At 43.5% G+C, this 20,404-nt stretch overlaps 1 protein-coding gene and 1 long non-coding RNA gene across 4 annotated transcripts in view; one reads left to right on the top strand and one right to left on the bottom strand.

The window, feature by feature from the left end:
- LOC142049261 (ras GTPase-activating protein 1-like) overlaps window positions 1–20,404 on the bottom strand; it is a 132,659-nt gene that overhangs the window by 73,930 nt on the left and 38,325 nt on the right. For both annotated transcript variants that reach the window (XM_075076768.1, XM_075076769.1), the window contains exons 5-7: window positions 3,381–3,498; window positions 2,437–2,468; window positions 508–560 (exon numbers count right to left, since the gene is read on the bottom strand). In XM_075076768.1, the coding sequence (XP_074932869.1) occupies window positions 508–560; window positions 2,437–2,468; window positions 3,381–3,498 (203 nt within the window). The remainder of the gene's footprint in view (window positions 1–507; window positions 561–2,436; window positions 2,469–3,380; window positions 3,499–20,404) is intronic.
- Window positions 1–20,404, top strand: part of LOC142049262 (uncharacterized) — a 363,337-nt gene that overhangs the window by 309,083 nt on the left and 33,850 nt on the right. The gene's annotated exons all lie outside the window — the stretch shown is intronic.

Genomic DNA, 20,404 nt, shown 5'->3' with positions numbered 1-20,404 from the left:
CACTTTTGCCACCTCTTTACAAGAGCATATGGTATGCATGTGGGAGGCCTGACAATTAAAAAAAAAAACAAACAAAACTAAAGATTTTTGTTCTCATATTTAAGGTATGTTCTTTGACAGCATGAGTCAGAAATCTTGATGTTTTCATTTTAAAAATTATTACTTCTGAGGAGACTAAAAAAGTTTATAATACATTCTCCCACAAGTAAATAACAGTATTTTTCCCTCAGCATTTTGATGAAGCCCAAGGTATTTTATATTTTTATATATTACAAAAATTAAAAAATATTTAACTATTTCAATTAGAATTATGAAACTAACTGTACTTGAGAACATAAAAAAAATACTCAGTGCTCAGCCATGAGACTTTTTTCCAATGCAGTAGCAACCATAGGTCTGATGCTCATATGTTCATACAGAAAAAACAGGTTTTGCTGCAGTCTGTTATAAACAGGATTACTTTGTGTCATTCCACTACCACTGTATTTCCATCTGAAATACAAGTACCTGTCATCAGCAAATTGTAAGCCTCTTGTTTTGAGATCTTCCCATGGAACCACCTTAAAGATGAAGAGAAAAATTAGAAAGCAAGACTATCAGCTCTCTTTTTTAGTTGTTGTGATATCTAAGGCTCTGACACCTATGAATTAATCTTTATTTTAAAAATCTAGTATATATAGATTATATAAGCAACTGTTATGTTACTCAGTCATCCCATTTTTCTACCAACAGAATGAAAAGTAAGTATCTACAGCTACATAAATAAACTCATTTCAATATAAGTGTCCAACACGAAGTTCAAATACAAGTGTGTTTAGAGATGAAAAGGCATTGTTTAAATGCTAGATAATTTGACAGGCATATTTGAAGTCAGTCTTAGATAGCAATTTATTTGAAGCATGAAATGCAAAGCTCAAACAGAGAGATTAATGTAAGTTAAATACTATACAGAATAACTAAAATTAAATTTTGCTAGAAGCTGAGGAAATAATACGTAGCTTTGTTAGACTACTGAATATCAATTGCTTTAATCTTCACCTTGCATCTTCCACAGACTCCTGCATTAGAGCATCATCCTAAAAAATACAGCAGTCTGTCCAGTCTCAATCTGATACCTATGATTATAGGAAACAGCTTGATATTGCATGGCTATTCAGTTTACATGTGGCACACCACATGCTACATCTTAAGAGCTGTCATCCTGTCCTTTAAAGGAAAGATAGAAACATGGCCTTTCATTGCAGTGTGTGTGTGTGCACATGCACGTGTGCTTAAGTGTGTAAAAGAAAGCCTCTTTTACGTATCCAAAAAGAGCTCTAGTTCTAAATTGTTTTCTATATTACTATACAGGACAATCTCTGGCTATTGGAAGATTCACAGAAATCCCTGCCTCCCCTGGAATCCTCTGAGCAGCATGAGTAACTGGACTGACAGCGTCAAAGCTCTAAGAATCTGCTACAAACTACCTCGTTAAAAAAAAAAAAAAAGTTCCTATATTTGAAGGCATCCCTACTACTGTTATACTGCTATGCCAAACTGACTAGCAGAACATTGGGGACCAGTAAACTGGAGCCACACGCCAATGATTTTCTTTCCCCTACTAAAAAAATTTAAAAAGCCACACAAAACAAAAAACCAACAGGAAACCCAAACCACACACCACAAAAAAAACCCAGAACACCACCACAAGAAATGCCTTCTTCACTCATCAGTCCTTTGGAGACTGCAAACTGGGCAATAAACACAGGAAGCAGCAGCTGCAATTATAGCAAGCAAATGGAGGGCAGATGAAGTTATCCGGCTACTAGAAATTTTCTATAACTTTCATTTGCTACTCATCTTTGCTACTGAAAATAATATAACAATAAACAGTTTCCCATAATATCAATCCATTGTAAATTCTGTTAGTTTTTTGGGTTGTTTGTTGTTTTTTTTTTATATTTAAAAAAAGTTGAACAAGTTGGAATTCACTGCAAACAGATTATTCTGTAGTCTCCTGGTTTTCACTTTGTTAGCACATGAGGCTAATACAGAAAGTGTTACTATTACACTATCAATCCTCTAATGATAATTTGTTCCCTCTCCTGCATTTAGAGTTGAGCAGACCTGAAAAAAGTTTACCTCTACAGTAAACTGTATGTACATAAAAACACCCCACAGATCGGAAAACACCACACCCTCCATTGTACATATTCTGGGTAAAGCAATCACACAGAGACTCATCCAAGACTTAATCACTGAAAAAACCATTAACATTAGGCATAACTAATATAGGACTTCATGTCAATTACCTATGAATCTTCAACAGCTAGTATAGAAGAAAAATCTTAAGAGCAAAACACAAGTACACACAGCTTTGGCTCACCTTCCCAATCTCATAGCTAAAGTTTAGTTATTTTATGATTTGCTTTTAATAACAAAAAAAAAAATCCTTACATTTTGCCTTCATGTGGATCTTCTTCTCTTCCCTAATAGGAGAATTAGCATATTATGTTAAGTGCATGACAACAGTATGCTTGAATTTAGAAAAGTAAACTTCATAGGTTAAGACCTTCTGTAGAAATAAACAGCACTAAGAAGTCCAAGGTATTTTTGAACTAGACAGTTTATTGCACAGTTCATGTAAAGAGGATTTTAACTTCATTTACTAAGTGGAAATTCAGTCATAACACATTATTTCAAAAGATTGTTTCCATCACTCTTCAAGTCCTTCTTTACATGTGGTAACTTAAATCTCAACTTTCCTGAATTTCAACCACTAATGTAGAAATCTACAGTTAGATACTCTAACACTGCCATTTCAATTTAGCCATTCACATCCTGATATAGATGTGAGAAACAGGTGAAGCAAACTCTAATAGCAAAATATATACGCTACAATGCAAACATCATCAGGAATCCAAAGCAATGGTGAACTATTTGAAAAGAAGACAGTGGGAGGATGGGGTGGGTGGTTTTGTCCGTTAAATCATCTCTTCTCCTGCAGTAATTCAATTACATTTGGGTCACCTGATTAGCTTCCTGACTTAGCATAAGCCCTTCTAGGTATAATTAACACATCAATATACTTCTTATACCACAATTGGCCCTTAAAAAGACATACCACCGTGCAAAATTTCAGTCCATACATTTATGAATGATTCATAGCAAACAAAACAAAACAAAACAAAAAAAGAATGCAACTGAATGACTAGCAAGTTTTATTACACGATTTAAAAACTGGCAGATTCAATTACTGCAGGAAGGTTTAGAAAAGTACATAATTCAGGCAGTTAAATGCCACTAGTTTGTGTTTATTTCATTGTTAACTTACACACAATCAATAGTAAAAAATAATCAAATCTCAGTTCTACAACAGATTTGCATACAAAATTACTTACCACTTCTTCTACCAGATCTTCAACAATAAGACCCTGTTCATCTGTCCGTAGGTTTGTAACCCACATCCAGCCATCTTCCAATTCATTATGGACAATAAACATATCTCCTTTAAGAAAACTTAAGAGAATTACAGTAAGATTTATGTTAGAAGTACAATCATAATATAAAGTTTAATGAACACAATTAATTCCTCAGTATAGTTTCAGCAAAACATTTGAGGAAATCTAATCATGAAAGATACATTTACTGGTATCCCAAGCACACCATGTGGATTTTTCACACAGTTTAAGTAGCTATGATAGATGACTATCCTTATTTGATTTACATTTACAATCTAATAGATACTTTAAAGTGTGCAAGGGATGCATAAAACAAAAAACACCACAACAACATTAAAAGATAGTAATATTCTTTTATCAAAAGGGATCACATATTAAACACAAGAAAAAACAATACAGATTCCCATAAAAGTCTAAAAAAATAATACTTGTATCAAAACATAATTCTGTATAATTATCGTGGTTCAGCCCCAGTCAGCAACTAAATACCACGCAGCCACTTGCTCATTCCCCCACCCCTGTGGGATGGGGAAGAGAATCGGAAGAGAAAAGCAAAAAAAACCTTGTGGGTTGAGATAAGAAGTTTAATAATTAGAATAAAATATTAATGATAATAATGATTATGATAATAATCATAATGATAATGTAATAAAAGGGCATGACGTTACATGATATAGAATATCCCTTTGGTCAGTTTGAATCCACTCTCTTAGCTGTGCCCCCTCCCCTCCCGGCTTCTTGTGCACCTGGCAGAGCATGGGAGGCTAGAAAAGTCCTTGACTAGTACAAGCACTACCCAGCAACAACCAAAACACCTGTGTGTTATCTCAACATTGTTTTCATACTAAGTCCAAAGCACAGCACTATGCCAGCTGCAGTGAAGAATATTAACTCTATCCCAGCTAAAACCATGACAGTATCCACCCCTTATTCCATATCATTTACACCATGCTCAGGTCCCATACTATCCAATACACTTTCAATAACCCCTACCCGCATTCTCATCCTTTAACAGAATATACAGATTTCATTTATCATTCCCCTAGTCTATGGACCACCCCTGTAAAATGTCCGTGAAATGTCCATTGAATTCATTTAGTCCATGACTTTGGGTTCCATCTATTGTACGATTCTTTCAGAGAGGTGCTGTGTGTGGTGTTGGATTGTTGCATGCTGAAGTCAGTCCTCATTCCATCACTGCTGCACTGTTAGTCCTTGTTCTCTCACTGCTCCACTTTGCTTCGTTCAATAGAAAGTCCATTTCTTTTATTAATTTGGGAGATTCCCAGCATGATACCATTGATACGGCATACAGCAAGCACAGTAGTGATGACATACAACATTATATAGCAATTAACAGCATATTATTCAGTTCATTGGCTGTTTTCACCCAAAATCAAATCCCCTTGAGGCACACACTGGACTCCACCATCCTCCCACATCACCCACCAAGTACACCCAGGCACTTGAGAGAAAGCAGCTCCAAAAATGGGTTCGCCTTTGCGTGAGGCAGTGTCCTGGTTTCAGCTGGGACAGATTTAACTTTCTTTGCAGTAGCTAGTATGGGGCTGTGTTTTGGAGTTTTGCTTGAAACAGTGGTGATAATGTGGAGATGTTTTAGTTGTTGCTAAGTAGCAGTTACACTGCTCAAGGACTTTTTCAGCTCCCCATGCTCTGCCGGGTGCACAAGAAGCTGGTAGGGGACACAGCCAGGACAGCTGACCCAAACTGACCAAAGGGATATTCCATATCATATGATGTCATGCTCAGCATATAAAGCTGGGGGAAGAAGAAGGAAGGGGAGAATGTTTGGATTAATGGCGTTTGTCTTCCCAAGTAACCGTTACGATTGATGGAGCACTGTTTTCCTGGAGACAGCTGAAAACCTGCCTGCCCATGGGAAATAGTGAATGAATTCCTTGTTTTGCTTTGCTTCCGCGTGCAGCTTTTGCTTTACCTATAAAACTGTCTTTACCTCAATCCATGAGTTGACTCACTTTTACTCTTCCGATTGTCTCCCTGGTCCCAGCAGGGGGAAGTGAGTGAGAGGCTGCGTGGTGCTTGGTTGCTGACTGGGGCTAAACCACAACAGGCAGGAATAACCAAGACTGTTTTCCCCAGCATATTTTTCACGTACACTACAGGGACTCTATCCCCTTCCACAGCACATAAGGGTTCTGATTGAGCGGGGCCAGCTTGGTTGGCAGATACCCTTGTGTTGACTAACCAGGTGGCTTGTGCTAAATGTGTATCCCAATGTTTAAATATACCACCCACCATTGCTCTCAGTGTAGTTTTTAACAGTCCATTGTATCGTTTTACTTTCCCAGAGGCTGGTGCATGATAGGGGAGGGATGTGATACACCCACTCAATGCCATGCTCTTTGGCCCAGGTGTCTATGAGGTTATTTCGGAAATGAGACCCGTTGTCTGACTCAATTCTCTCTGGGGTGCCATGTCGCCACAGGACTTGTTTTTCCAGACCCAGGATAGTGTTCCCGGCAGTGGCATGGGGCACAGGATATATTTCCAGCCAGCCGGTGGTTGCTTCCACCACTGTCAGCACATGGTGCTTGCCTTGGCAGGTTTGTGGCAGTGTGATATAGTCAATTTGCCAGGCCTCCCCATATTTATATTTCAGCCATCGTCCCCCATACCACAGAGGCTTTACACGCTTCGCTTGCTTGATTGCAGCGCATGTTTCACATTCATGGATAGCCTGTGCAATAACGTCCATGGTCAAGTCCACCCCTCGATCATGAGCCCACCTGTATGTTGCATCTCTCCCTTGATGGCCTGAGGTGTCATGGGCCCACTGAGATAGAAATAGTTCACCCTTATGTTGCCAGTCCAGATCCACCTCAGCCACTTCAATCTTGGCAGCCTGATCTACCTGCTGGTTGTTTCGATGTTCTTCAGTGGCCCGACTCTTGGGGACATGAGCATCCACGTGATGTACCTTTACAACCAGTTTCTCTACCCGGGCAGCAATATCTTGCCACAATGTGGCAGCCCAGATGGGTTTGCCTCTGCGCTGCCAGTTGCTCTGCTTCCACTGCTGTAACCACCCCCACAGGGCATTTGCCACCATCCAGGAGTCAGTATAAAGATAGAGCACTGGCCACTTTTCCCGTTCAGCAATGTCTAAGGCCAGCTGGATGGCCTTTACCTCTGCAAACTGGCTCGATTCACCTTCTCCTTCAGCAGTTTCTGTGACTTGTCTTGTAGGACTCCATACAGCAGCCTTCCATCTCCAATGCGTTCCCACAAGGCGACAGGACCCATCTGTGAACAGGGCATACTGCTTCTCCTTTTCTGGCAGTGTGTTATACAGTGGGGCTTCTTCAGCACGTGTCACCTCCTCCTCTGGTGATAATCCAAAATCTTTGCCTTCTGGCCAGTCCATGATCACTTCCAAGATTCCTGGGAGACTGGGGTTTCCTACTTGAGACCGCTGGGTAATCAGTGCAACCCATTTACTCCATGTAGCATCAGTTGCATAGTGTGTAGAGGGGACGTTTCCTTTGAACATCCAGCCCAGCACTGGCAGTCGGGGTGCCAGGAGCAGCTGTGCTTCAGTACCAACCACTTCTGAAGCAGCTCGAACCCCTACATATGCTGCCAATATCTCTTTTTCAGTTGGAGTATAGCGGGCTTCGGACCCTCTGTATCCCCGACTCCAAAACCCATGGGGTCGACCTCGGGTCTCCCCATGTGCTTTCTGCCAGAGGCTCCAGGTAGGGCCATTCTCCCCAGCTGCGGTGTAGAGCACATTCTTTACATCTTGTCCTGCCCGGACTGGTCCAAGTGCTACTGCATGAACTCTCTCCTGTTTAATCTGTTCAAAGGCTTGTTGTTGCTCAGGGCCCCATTTGAAATCATTCTTATTCCGGGTCACTTGATAGAGAGGGCTTACAATCGGACTGTAACCTGGAATATGCATTCTCCAAAAAGCTTGTGTTTCCTTTTCAAATTGCTTTGTCAATGCTCCCTTCCCTAGAAAGGGATCCCATTTGTTTGGCTTCTTTTCCCTCTAGTTCCAGACTACTGGCCCCATTATCCCAGCATCGGAGCAGCCAGGTGATAATGTGCTCACCTGAACAATGGCCGAAATCATTTTGCATATCTTGCAACTCACTCAAGGATAGGGATCGGGTAGTTTCTGTTTCTTGGATGAGTTCTTCCTCTTCCTCCTCCTCTTCTTGTGATGGCCCTGCTTCTTCATCATCTCTTTCTAAACGAGTTTACTTTCTCTTCCAGGATTTATTCTTGTGTATAGAGGCAACTGATACTGGCACAGATTGGTCCTCTGATTCAGCTGCAATACTGGTCACCGTGGTTGGAGTCGCCACAGTGTCTGTCGCAGGGGTTTGAGTGTCCGCTGTGCTTATCGCTTTCCTTGTTCTTTTAGATCCAGAGGCCACCTCTTCCCCTTGGGGGTACTGAATAGTGTTAAATAGGGCTCAATAGGCATGGGCCAGGCCCCAGCACATTGCAGTGATTTGTATCTCTCTGGAATTGCCAGGGTGACAACATACTTCCTCCATATATTCTACTAATTTTTCAGGATTCTGCACTTGTTCAGGGGTGAATTCTCACAACACTGGGGGTGCCCACCGTCTTAGGCATTTGCCCATACTATACCACATACCCTGCCACACGTAGCTATCGAGCCTTGGGGCATATCTCTGGATGATATTCTTAAATTGCTTATTAACCTTAGACAGAACTGACACCATCTGCCAAAGCAATACCAACAGATATATCTTAACTACCCAAGGATGTTCAAGATACTGAAAAGTTGTTGTAATGAAGGAGGAGACATTATAGAAGATGGTAGCTTAGGTGCCATTCTGTATGTCCTCCATTAAAAAATCTCTCAGAGGAGGAGGTATAATTGGTAATTGTCTCCATGAGGTGGTACCCGATGTACAGTAACGGCTCCAATATAAATTTCAAATACTGAATAAAACTCAAGGCCAATGTTTTAAAAACAACTCTCCCAGGCAAAACATCACTGATCACTGCAGAGCACAGCAGACCACAAAAACCAACACCAATCTTTAACAGACACAGCAAGTACTAGAGCATGGTGTAGATCGGATAAACTAATATTGAGAACAGAGTCTATACTGTGACTAGCAACTGTTATTATCTCAAACCTTTCGTGCCCCACGTTGGGCGCCAAAAAGGACTGTCGTGGTTCAGCCCCAGTCAGCAACTAAGCACCACGCTGCTGCTCGCTCACTCCCCCCACCCCTGTGGGATGGGGGCGAGAATCGGAAGAGCAAAAGCACAAAAAAACCCACTTGTGGCTTGAGATAAGAGCACTTTAATAATTAGAATAAAATAATAATATTGATTATGATAATGATAACAGTAATGATCATATAATAAAAAGGAAAAGGGAAAAAGGGAAAAAAACAAAAACACAAACGATACAACCGCGCACCACCCGCCGACCGACGCTGCCAGTCCCCAAGCTGTGATTGCTGCTTCCCTCCCCCGGCCAGCTCTTCCCAGTTAACATACTGGGCATGATGTTACATGATATGGAATATCCCTTTGGCCAGTTTGAATCTGCTCTTAGCTGTGCCCCCTCCCCTCCCGCCTTCTTGTGCACCCAGCAGAGCATGGGAAGCTAGAAAAATCCTTGACTAGTACGAGCACTACCCAGCAACAACCAAAACATCTGTGTGTTATCTCAACATTGTTTTCATACTAAGTCCAAAGCACAGCACTATGCCAGCTGCAGTGAAGAATATTAACTCTATCCCAGCTAAAACCATGACAATAATAAAGCCTGTGGAATATCTATTATTTAAATCTTTGCATATGAACATAAGTGCTAAAAAGAAGATGAAGAATAGTTCCTCGAAAAGACATGCAGTTAGCTACAATAAGAACATAAATAGAAAGCATTGAAATGTCCAAGGGAGTTTCACTACTGGAAGGTTAGTATAAGCTATTCCTTAAGTGTAATTCCAAACTCAGGTGTACTAGTTGTGGCTGGGATGGTTACATTTCTTCACAGTAGTTTGTATGGGGCTGTGTTTTGGATTTTTGCTGAAAATAGTGTTGATAACACACTGATGTTTTAGTTATTGCTGAGCAGCGCTCACACAGCGTCAAGGCCTTTTCTGCTCCTCACTGCCCTGCCAGCAAGTAGATTGGAAGTGCACAAAAAGTTGGGAGGGGACACAGTTGGGACAGCTGACCCCAGCTGACCAAAGGGATATTCCATACCATATGACATCACTGACTTGATGCTCAGCAATAAAACTGGGGGTGGAAGTTGGCAGGGAAGGCCACTGCTCAGGGACTGGTTGGGCATCGGTCATTTGGTGGTGAACAACTGTTTTCATTTGCATCAGTTGTCTTTCTTGGGTTTTATTTTCCTCTCTCTGTTGTTTTTCTTGGGAGTTTTTTGTTTGGGTTTTTTTTTTTTATTCCTCAAATTTTTATTTTTTAATTTCTTTCTAATTATTAAACTGTCTTTTTCTCAACCCATGAGTTTCTCATTTTTACCCTTCCAATTTTTCCAATACCCCATCCCACCAGCAGGGAGCAAGCAAGCAGCTGTGTGGAGCTTAGTTGCAGGCTAGGTGGTGTTGTAGATGCAGCCATATTGGAGAAGCCAGTAGCTTTAATCTCCAGCGGTTCTCCTTTCTCCTGAGGATCTATACCACCTGCCCAGTATGCAACCCGTGCAGTTAAGGAATAGCTATGATTTTCTGGCGTGGAGGTTAAGAATACTCCCGGCCCCCAGTAGCTTCCAGCTTCTTCCTCACTTAACATAATTCGTTCTCCTCCTTGAAGAGAAACTTGCCACACATACTCAACTTTTGATTCTCCTGGCCGCCTTGAGAATTTCTCCTGTATTTGCAGTAACTCCACTGGTGACCATGGAATTGTTTGCACAGTAACGCGGGTTCCATCATCATCATCGACAGCGGTCTCAGTTTTAATCAAAGGTCTTAAAGGAACTGGTTCTGGCTTGGGATCGGGGGTTTCTGCAATCTCATCATCGCTATCAAGCCAAATATCCCCATCCCAGGTCTCAGGGTATGTACAGGGCATTAATCTGCGAATCTGCTTAATTGGGGTGGAAGGTAGCACTTTATCAGCCAATTCAACCTTTTCAACTGTTGTTTAAGATAATTATTTTCGCTCAAAAGTTGATTGTTTTCACTCGCAAGTTGTTTATTTTCACTCACAAGTTCATCAACTCGGGTTCCTAGTTTTTTGCCTGTCTCCCTCTCAAAGGCCAATGATTATTTTAATACTTCATTTTCTGATTTTAAAGCTGCATATTCAGCATTTGAAATTTGTTGGGGAGCAGGGGATTCCTTCGCTTCTTGCTGAGCACAAGACCAACGGGCTCCCAGCACTGCACAAATTACACCCTTACTGTTTGCTCCCAGCCTTTGCGCAGCCTGACACTGCTCAATGTGTTCTACCACTTTCTCTTTACTCCTCCAAAATTTTTGAGCCCACTCGTTCCCAGCCTGTGAAGGGGCACATTTGTGTTTTTGCAGCAATTTATCCATGGTAATCCTGCCGACTACGCCAATTTTCTGTTGTGTTAATAGTAGGAGTCTGAGGAGTGGCTAGGGAGAGACCCTACCGTTGAGTCATGAGGTTCAGACAGGACCCCCTTGCTTTCTAAACTCCTTCTCCAAGAGGAGTCTAGGTGCGGCTAAGCCCAGTCCTAGTCTCAGACTTGGACAACCATTTATTTTCTAAGGGTTGTAGAAGTAACCACTCATCAGAGTATTTGTTGTTAGTAACTAACTTGGCAGCTGCCCAGGCCGGTTGCGTTCAATGAGAATGATCACGGCTAGATTAATGGATAGTACGATTTATTAAAGCAACAGATACACAGGTTCTTTGGATTACTGGTGATAGAATTGCTGGTTACAAGACACACACAAATACTAAGAAAATTAGTAACACTGCTAGGCTACAAGTGCGTTAAGCAAATATGAAGCGACTCTAATGCATTGGAAATTTAAAGTGAAGCTATAGAGAGTTTTCTAAGTTTTCCTGGGGAAACACTTGGTATAACCAAATGTTTTAATCTTACCCAAAGGCATCCCAATGGGGGGAAGAGAGGCTCAGCCCGCCAACTGGTCCCAGAAGTCAGAGTGGTATGCGATGGTATCTTCCCTAACACCCTCTTTCTCTTCACACATTTTATACTATTTTTTATCTTTCAGGTGGATCTTGAGTGACTGTAGTCATACATACCTTTATTATGATTGGTGTAAAATGTCCTCGCTTTACTTTTAAAGGTATAGACTAGAAAAATTCAAAGTGCATGCCCAGTGAGGGGTGGTTGCACCTTAGAGGCAGGTAGCTTTTGGGATGGAGTTGTGTTTTGGTATTATAATGATATTATAATGAGCAAAGTTCACCAAAAGGACAGCATTTTGTCAAAAGCACGACAGACTGTTGCCTCAGGGTAGCAAATATGCAGCACACCAGCTCCATGGTACCTCGAGTCCCCATTTATCACAGAGCCTGGCCATGGTGCCTCCACACCACTCCACCCTCCGGACAAATCCTCTTAGAGTCAGTACACCAAGTTCTCCTGGCATTGCTGACATCTAAGGTTACAAGCCTAGGGTACTTCCGTGGAATGGATTTCTCACACGTCAGCTACACCCTACCCTGAAAGCTTCTTCCATGCTGTACCTTTTCTAAAAATATAAGTTTAATTTCTAAGTCACCTCCAGCGATTATTCCATACTAGGGTTAAACCATGACAGTCCTTTTTGGTTACCAATGTGGGGCTCAAAGGGTTTCAGATAACAGACTGGACCAGAGTATATTGGAAGGAATTTATAATTATTATAAGTGTTAATAGTTGCTGGTCACAATATTGATTTATCTGTTCTCAATATTAGTTTATCTGATCCGTGCCATGCTCCCTTTTTTGCTGTACATGTTAAAGACTGGGTTTGGGTAACCAAAATACTCATACTGGTATTTCTGCGGAATATTGTTTTGGCTTTTTCCGAGGTTAACCAACTATTTAGGAATATCACACAGGCCCCGCGGCAGTGTGGTTATGGGTGGCAAGGCATGTGGGAGAATATGGGCAGGTATCTAAAAAGGTTGTCACCTCTGATGGTCTGGAACTTCACTCCCAGATCCTGATGAAGTGATAGAAAGTTTGAAAAAAGATGCCCTGGCTATTCCAAAGAGGCAGAACTTATTGCACTGTGTTGGGGCCTGGCCAGCACCTCCTGAACACTGCTCAACACTATTGAGTACCCTCAAGGAGACAAGAGAGTCTCTGGAGCTGAAAACATACCAACAGACACTATGGCTAAACTAGAGACCCAGCCTTCAACTATATCAGTCACCTCTATAATTATAAAGAAACAATGGAAGCAGAAATCAACTCCTTGGGTAAGGGATGAAGAAGCTTCTCCTAAGAGGGAGCAGGAAAGAGAATCAGAAGCAGCAGCCTGTTCTGCAGTAGAGCAGTCACAAGAACAGGAGGGGGAAGAGACTGAAATCATAAATGAAACAGAAGCTACCCAATCCCTGTCCTTAAGTGAGCTATGAGATATGCAAAACTGTCAACCACGTGAGCAAATTCTCAGCTGGTTACTCCAGTACTGGGATACTGGAGCCAATAGTCAAGAATTAGAGGATAAGGAAGCCTGGCAGCTGGGATCCCTTCCTAGGGATAAGGCCATTGACAAAGGGATTGGAAAAGGGGAAGCAGTCCTCAACCTCTGGAGGCAACTGTCCAGTGTGAAGGACAGGTATCCCTTCATGGAACACATTGCAAATTCCCAAAGCCAGTGGACCACCACTGAGGAAGGTCTGCAGTATCTGAGGGAATTAGCTGAGGTGGAGGTTATCTATAGCAACCTGGACAACAACCAGGTATCCAAGAACCCAGATGAAATCCTGTGCACACGGTCCATGTGGCAAAAGTCTGTATAAAATGCACAAATGTCACATGCCAACACCCTGGCGATAATAATCTGGAAATACACGGAAGCACCAACGGTGGATGGATTGACCAGCCAACTCTGAGAATTCAAACAGAATCTTGCTTTCTCCCTACAGGCCTGCATCCTGGCTGTGGAGAAACTGGCCCAACAATTGTCCCAGCAACTGAAGAAAGATAGGTCTTCCTCACCCATACCAACCAATGTCTTGGCTATTAAGAGTCAGCCATTTTTGTGTTCAGGGAAGAGGGTTACCAGCGGCGCACACCACATGCCACCCTGTGGTTCCATCTGTGTAAGCAGGGAGAGGACATGAGGAAAAATGGGTGACTAGAAATAGGTGAATAATGCAAATCAACTCCTGTTTATGTGGCTGGTGTCAACGTGAGGGTTTTGGCTTTTATGACAATGGGATGTTCTTCAACAACCATAGGCTGCTAGGGAGGGATGGACTCCACCTGTTTGGAAGGGGAAAGGGAATCTTTGGCAGCAGGCTGGCAAACTTGGTGAGGAGGGCTTTAAACTGAGGAACTTGGGGGATGGGGGCCAAAGTGACAATGCTAATGCCATCGCATACAATGGGGGAATAAGACAGGTAAATCAGAGCAGTGATAAAGTTGCTGTAGTGCCTTCATGCGATGGCAACCATGAGACCAACCACCTCAAGACTTTGCATGGCTATAGTGGATGCTCGTGCACCTCTCCAGGGAAACCTGTATGCTCAAGCACCTTTCTGAAATGCCTGTACACCAACACACACAGCATGGGGAATAAACAGAAGGAACTAGAAGTCTGTGTACGGTCGCAGGGCCATGATCTGATTGCAATCACAGAGACATGGTGGGATAGCTCGCTTGACTGGAATGTGGTCATGGATGGCTACAGGCTTTTCAGGAAAGACAGACCAGCAAGGCGAGGTGGGGGAGTTGCCCTTTATGTGAGGGAGCAACTGGAATGCATCGAGTTCTGCCTAGGAGTGGAAGGAGAACAAGTTGAGAGCTTGTGGGCAAAAATTAGACAGCCAAATATGGGTGACACGGTTGTGGGCGTTTACTACAGGCCACCTGATCAAGAAGAGGAAGTTGATGAAGCCTTCTACAGACAGCTGGAAGTAGCCTCACAATCACAGGCCCTTGTCCTGTGATTGCTGGAAATACACTGATATTGACTGTCCTGATATTTGCTGGAAAAGCAGCACAGCAAGCCATGCACAATCCAGAAGGTTCCTGCAAAGCATCGAGGACAACTTTTTGATGCAAGTGGTGGAGGAGCCAACGAGGTGAGATGTGCTGCTCAACCTTATCCTAACAAACAAGGAAGGGCTGGTTGAGGATGTGAGAGTTGGGGGTAGCCTTGGCTGCAGTGACCATGACATGGTCAAGGTCAGGATACTGCGAGGTAGAAGCAGGGCAACAAGTCGGATCACAACCTTGGATTTCAAGAGGGCCAACTTTGGCCTCTTCAAAGACCTGCTTGGAGGAATCCCATGGGCTAGGGCTCTAGAAGGCAAGGGGGTCTAAAAGAGCTGGACAGTATTCAAGGACCACTTCCTCCGAGCTCAAGACTAGTACATCCTTAGGAGGAAGAAGTCAGGCAGAGGAGCCAGGAGACCCGCATGGATGACCAAAGAGCTTCTAGAGAAACTCAAATGGAAGAGGGAGGTTCACAGTATGTGGAAAAAGGGACTGGTTGCTTATGAGGAATCTAGGAATGCTGTCAGGGTATGCAGAGATGCAACAAGGAAGGCCAAGGCCTGCTTAGAAAAAGATCTGGTGAGGGATGTCAAGGATAACAAGAAGGGCTTCTTCAAATACATCAGTAGTAAAAGGAAGACTGTGGAAACTCTGGGCCCACTGCTGAACAAGGAAGGGGCCCTGGTGACGCAGGATGCAGAGAAGGCGTAGCTACTGAATGCCTTCTTTGCTTCAGTTTTTACTGCTAAGGCTGGCCTTCGGGCATCTCAGCCCCCAGAGGAAAGAGAAAGAAATCTGGAGAAAGGAAAACTTCCCCCTTGGTTGAGGAGGACTGGGTCAGAGATCACCTAGGCAAACTGGATCCTCACAAATCCATGGGCCCCGATGGGATGCACCCGCGAGTGCTGAAATTGCTGGTGGATGTTCTAGCTGAGCCACTCTCCATCATCTTTGAAAGGTCATGGAGAACAGGAGAGGTGCCCGAGGACTGAAGGAAAGCAAATGTCGCTCCAGTCTTCAAAAAGGGCAAGAAGGAGGACCTGGGAAACTATAGGCCAGTCAGCCTCACCTCCATCCCTGGAAAGGTGATGGAGCAGTTCATCCTGGAGATCATCTCCAGGAATGCAGAGGACAAGAATGTTATCAGAAATAGTCAACATGAATTCACCAAGGGAAGATCATGCTTGACCAACCTGATAGCCTTCCATGATGGCGTGACTGGCTGGATCAATGAGGGGAGAGCAGTAGATGTTGTCTATCTTGACTTCAGTAAAGCATTTGAGACTGTCTCCCATAACATCCTCACAGGCAAGCTAAGGAAGTGTGGGTTGGATGAGTGGACAGTGAGGTGGATAGAGAACTGGGTCAACGACAGAACTCAGAGGGTCATGATCAACAGGGCAGAGCCTGGTTGGAGGCCTGTCACTAGTGGTGTTCCCCAGCAGTCTGTGCTGGGGCCAGTTCTATTCAACATATTCATCAATGATCTGGATGATGGGATAGAGTGTAACCTCAGCAAGTTCGCTGATGATACCAAGATGGGAGGAGTGGCTGATACACCAGAAAGCTGTGCTGCCATGCAACGAGACCTGGACAGGCTGGAGAGCTAGGCCGAGGGGAACCTGATGAAATTCAACAAGAGCAAGTATAAGGTCCTGCACCTGGGGAGGAACAACCCCATGCACTAGTACAGGCTGGGGGCTGAACTACTGGAAAGCAGCTCTGTTGAGAAGGACGTGGGAGTGCTGGTGGACAGCAAGCTGACCCTGAGCCAACAATGTGCCCTTGTGACCAAGGCAGCCAACAGTATCCTGGGCTGCATTAAAAGGAGTGTGGCCAGCAGATCCAGAGAGGTTATCCCCCCCTCTACTCTGCCCTAGTGAGACCACATTTGGAGTACTGTGTTCAGTTCTGGGCCCCCCAGTTTAAGAAGGACAGGAAACTGCTTGAGCAAGTCCAGTGGAGAGCTACCAAGATGATCAGGGCACAGGAGCATCTCCCTTATGAGGAAAGGCTGAGTGACTTGGGTTTATTTAGCCTGGAGAAGAGAAGACTGAACAGGGATCTCATCAATACTTATAAATATCTAAAGGGTGGGTGTCAGGACAATGGGACTAGACTCTTTTCAGATGGGACTAGACTCTTTTCAGTAGTGCCCAATGACAGGAGAAGGGGCAATGGGCACAAGTTAGAACACAGGAAGTTCCAGTTCAACATGAGAAAACTTCTTTACTGTGAGAGTGACAGAGCAGTGGAACAGGCTGTCCAGAGAGGTTGTGCAATCTCCTTCCCTGGTGTCCTGGTTTCAGCTGGGATAGAGTTCAATTTCTTCGTAGTAGCTAGTATTGGGCTACATTTTGGAGTTTTGCTGGAAACAGTGGTGATAATGGGGAGATGTTTTAGTTGTTGCTAAGTAGCAGTTACACTGGTCAAGTGCTTTTTCAGCTCCCCGTGCTCTGCCAGGTGCACAAGAAGCTGGGAGGGGACACAGCTGGGACAGCTGACCCAAACTGACCAATGGGATATTCCATGCCATATGACATCATGCTCAGTATATAAAGCTGGGGGAAGAAGGAGGAAGGGGAGACACTGGGAGTGGTGGTGTTTGTCTTCCCAAGTAACTGTTATGCGTGATGGAGCCCTGCTTTCCTGGAGACGGCTGAACACCTGCCTGCCCATGGGAATTAGTGAATGAATTCCTTGTTTTGCTTTGCTTCCTCGCGCAGCTTTTGCTTTCCCTATTAAACTGTCTTTATCTCAAACCATGAGTTACTTCACTTTTACTCTTCTGATTCTCTCCCCCGTCCCGCCAAGGGGGAGTGAGCAAGCAGCTGCCTGGTGCTTGGTTGCTGACTGGGGCTAAACCACGACACCTGGAGACATTCAAAACCCACCTAGATGCATTCATGTCTACCCTGCTCTAGGTGTACCTGCTCAAGCAGGGGGGTTGTCACCTCCTCCTCTGGTGATAATCCAAAATCTTTGCCTTCTGGCCAGTCCATGATCACTTCCAAGATTCCTGGACGACTGGGGTTTCCTATTCGAGCCCGTTAGGTGATCAGTGAAACCCATTTACTCCACGTGGAGAGGGCCATTCTGTATTTCCTCCATATAAAACCTCTCAGAGGAGGAGGTATAATTGCTGATTGGGTACCACCTCATGGAGACAAAGTACAGTACCCAAATACCACATAAAGCTCAAGGCCAGTGTTTGAATAACAAATCTCCTAGGCAAAACATCTGTAATCACTGGAGAGCACAGCAAACTACAAAAACCCAACACCAATCTTTAATATGTACAGCAAAAACAAGAGCTTGGTGTAGATCGGATAAACTAATATTGACAACTGATGAATCAATGCTGTGACCAGCAACTGTTGTTATCTCAAACCCTTTGTGCCCCACATTGGGCACCAAGAAGGACTGTCATGGTTTAACCCCAGCCAGCAACTAAGCATCACACAGCCGCTCACTCACTCCCCCCACCCCTGTGGGGTGGGGGAGAGGATCGGAAAGGCAAAAGTTAGAAAACTCGTGGGTTGAGTTAGGAACAGTTTAATAATTAAAATAAAATAGTAATAGTAATAAGCAGACGCAGCACTTCAGGGCATGGTTTAGGAGACATGGTAATGTTGGGTTGACAGTTGGACTTCATGATCCTAGAGGTCTTTTCCAACCTTAATGATTCTATAATAATAATAATTATTATAGTAATAATAATATGAAAAGGAAAGTAACAAGAGAGAGAGAAATGAAACCCAGGGAAAGAAAAAAAAAAACCAAACCCCAAGTGATGGAGCTGCTAACCACCTGCTGGCTGACACTGCCAGTTCCTGAGCCGTAATCACTGCTTCCCCCAGCCAACTTCCCCCAGTTAATATACTGGGCATGACATCATATGATATGGAATATCCCTGTGGCCAGTTTGGATCAGCTGTCTTGGCTGTGCCCCCTCTCCCCTCCTGGCTTCTTGTGCACCTGGCAGAGCATGGGAAGCTAGAAAAGTCCTTGACTAGTGTAAGCACTACCTAGCAACAACTAAAACATCTCCACGTTATCAACACTGTTTTTAGCACAAATCTAAAACATTGCCCCATACTAGCTACTATAAAGAAAATTAGCTCCATCCCAGTCAAAATGATGACACGTATGTTCTTTTATTAGATATAGGACTGTTGGTTTTGCATCCTTTCCACATAACACATATTGTGAAAAAGCAAGAGAAGTGGGGAGTAAAGATCATCCCACAGGTTTTCTTGGTAGATCAGTGTTAGAAAGGAAATGAGTAGCAGTAGCATTTTAAAAAAAAAAAGCATAAGAGAGTATGTACTAAGTTTACACAGCAAGGTTTTGGGTGGGGGGAGCTGCAGCAGTGTCTGAGCCAAACAGCAACAGTGGTAGCACCTGTATGATAATGTATTTAAGAAGGGGGTAAAAACTGCTGCACAACAGCAGGCGGTAGAGAGATATGTGAGACTATGTGAGAGAAATAACTGCAGACACCAAGGTCAGTGAAGAAGGAGGGGGAGGAGGTGCTCTGGGCACCAGAGCAGAGATTGCCCTGCAGCCCACAATGAAGACCACAGTAAGGAAAGCTGTCCCCCTGCAGCCCATGGAGGCCCATGGTGGATCACATAGCCACCCTACAGCTTGCGAAGGACCCCACGCTGGAGCAGGTGGATGTGCCTGAAGGGGGCCATGACCCCATGGAGAGCCCATGCTGGAGCAGGCTCCTGGCAGGACCTGTGACCCCGTGGGGGACCCATGCTAGAGCAGTCCATTCCTGAAGGACTCCTTTCCCCATCTCTAACAATCTCCATTCCCCATCTCCCTGCGCCACTTGGGGGGAAGAGACAGAGAATTCTAAAGTGAAGTTGAGCCCAGGAGGAAGGGAGGGGTGGGGGGGAAGGTGTTTTTAGATTTGTTCTTATTTCTCATTATCCTACTCTGGTGTTAATTTGCAATAAATTAAATTAATTTCCCCAAGCTGAATTTGTTTTGCCCATGACAGTAATTGCTAAGTGATATCCCTGTCCTTATCTTGACCCACGAGCCTTTCATCATATTTTCTCCCCCCTGTCCAGTTGAGGAGGGGGAGTGATAGAGCTGCTTGGTAGACACCTGCTAGCCAGAGAGGCAATTCAATAACTTTTTAAAATATTAAGATGTAAAGTATCATTTGTTCGATACAGACTCTTTCCAAAAGAGGGGAGAGGGAGAAGGAAAGGGAATCATTCTTGCTCCATTTTAAGGACAGTTTTTAGGCACAAGCAACAAAACTAGTGCTAGAATGTTAAAGGCAAGGTTTTTTGGCTGTGTCTCCTTTTTTTCCTTATTTCAAGGAAGACACTAAAAATACTGTTCTTAATTTTATCAGACTCAATTCTCACATTCTCTTTATAGTGGTCAAGATTGGTTTGGATTGAACTATTTATCTGTTACTAGCTACTTCTGCAGGCAAATTCAGAGCCAATTTCAAAACCTCACGAGACACTTCTGCACAGAATTCCTTCATGCAAAAACTTATATCTTTCTCAAAGTAGGTAAGCCTTTGAAATTAGCAATGTTCTACTTCTAAACTAAGTTTCACAGTTCTAGCAATTAAATGTAACTCCCCTTACAATAAATACAAACAGTATACCCAGAATAAAAGTGTTATTCCTATATTGGGGGGAAGAAAAAGAGAAAAAAAGACAAGGAGAGAAATGACAAGACAAAAAAAGAAAAAAAAAGAAAAAGAGGCATCATACCTTTAACCTCTCAGAGCATTAAGTCTAAGATGTAACTGGAAAGCATTTGC

This window comes from Phalacrocorax aristotelis, chromosome W (assembly GCF_949628215.1).
Source record: "Phalacrocorax aristotelis chromosome W, bGulAri2.1, whole genome shotgun sequence".
Classification (NCBI taxonomy): domain Eukaryota; kingdom Metazoa; phylum Chordata; class Aves; order Suliformes; family Phalacrocoracidae; genus Phalacrocorax; species Phalacrocorax aristotelis.
This window is presented reverse-complemented; position numbering and strand designations above follow the sequence as displayed.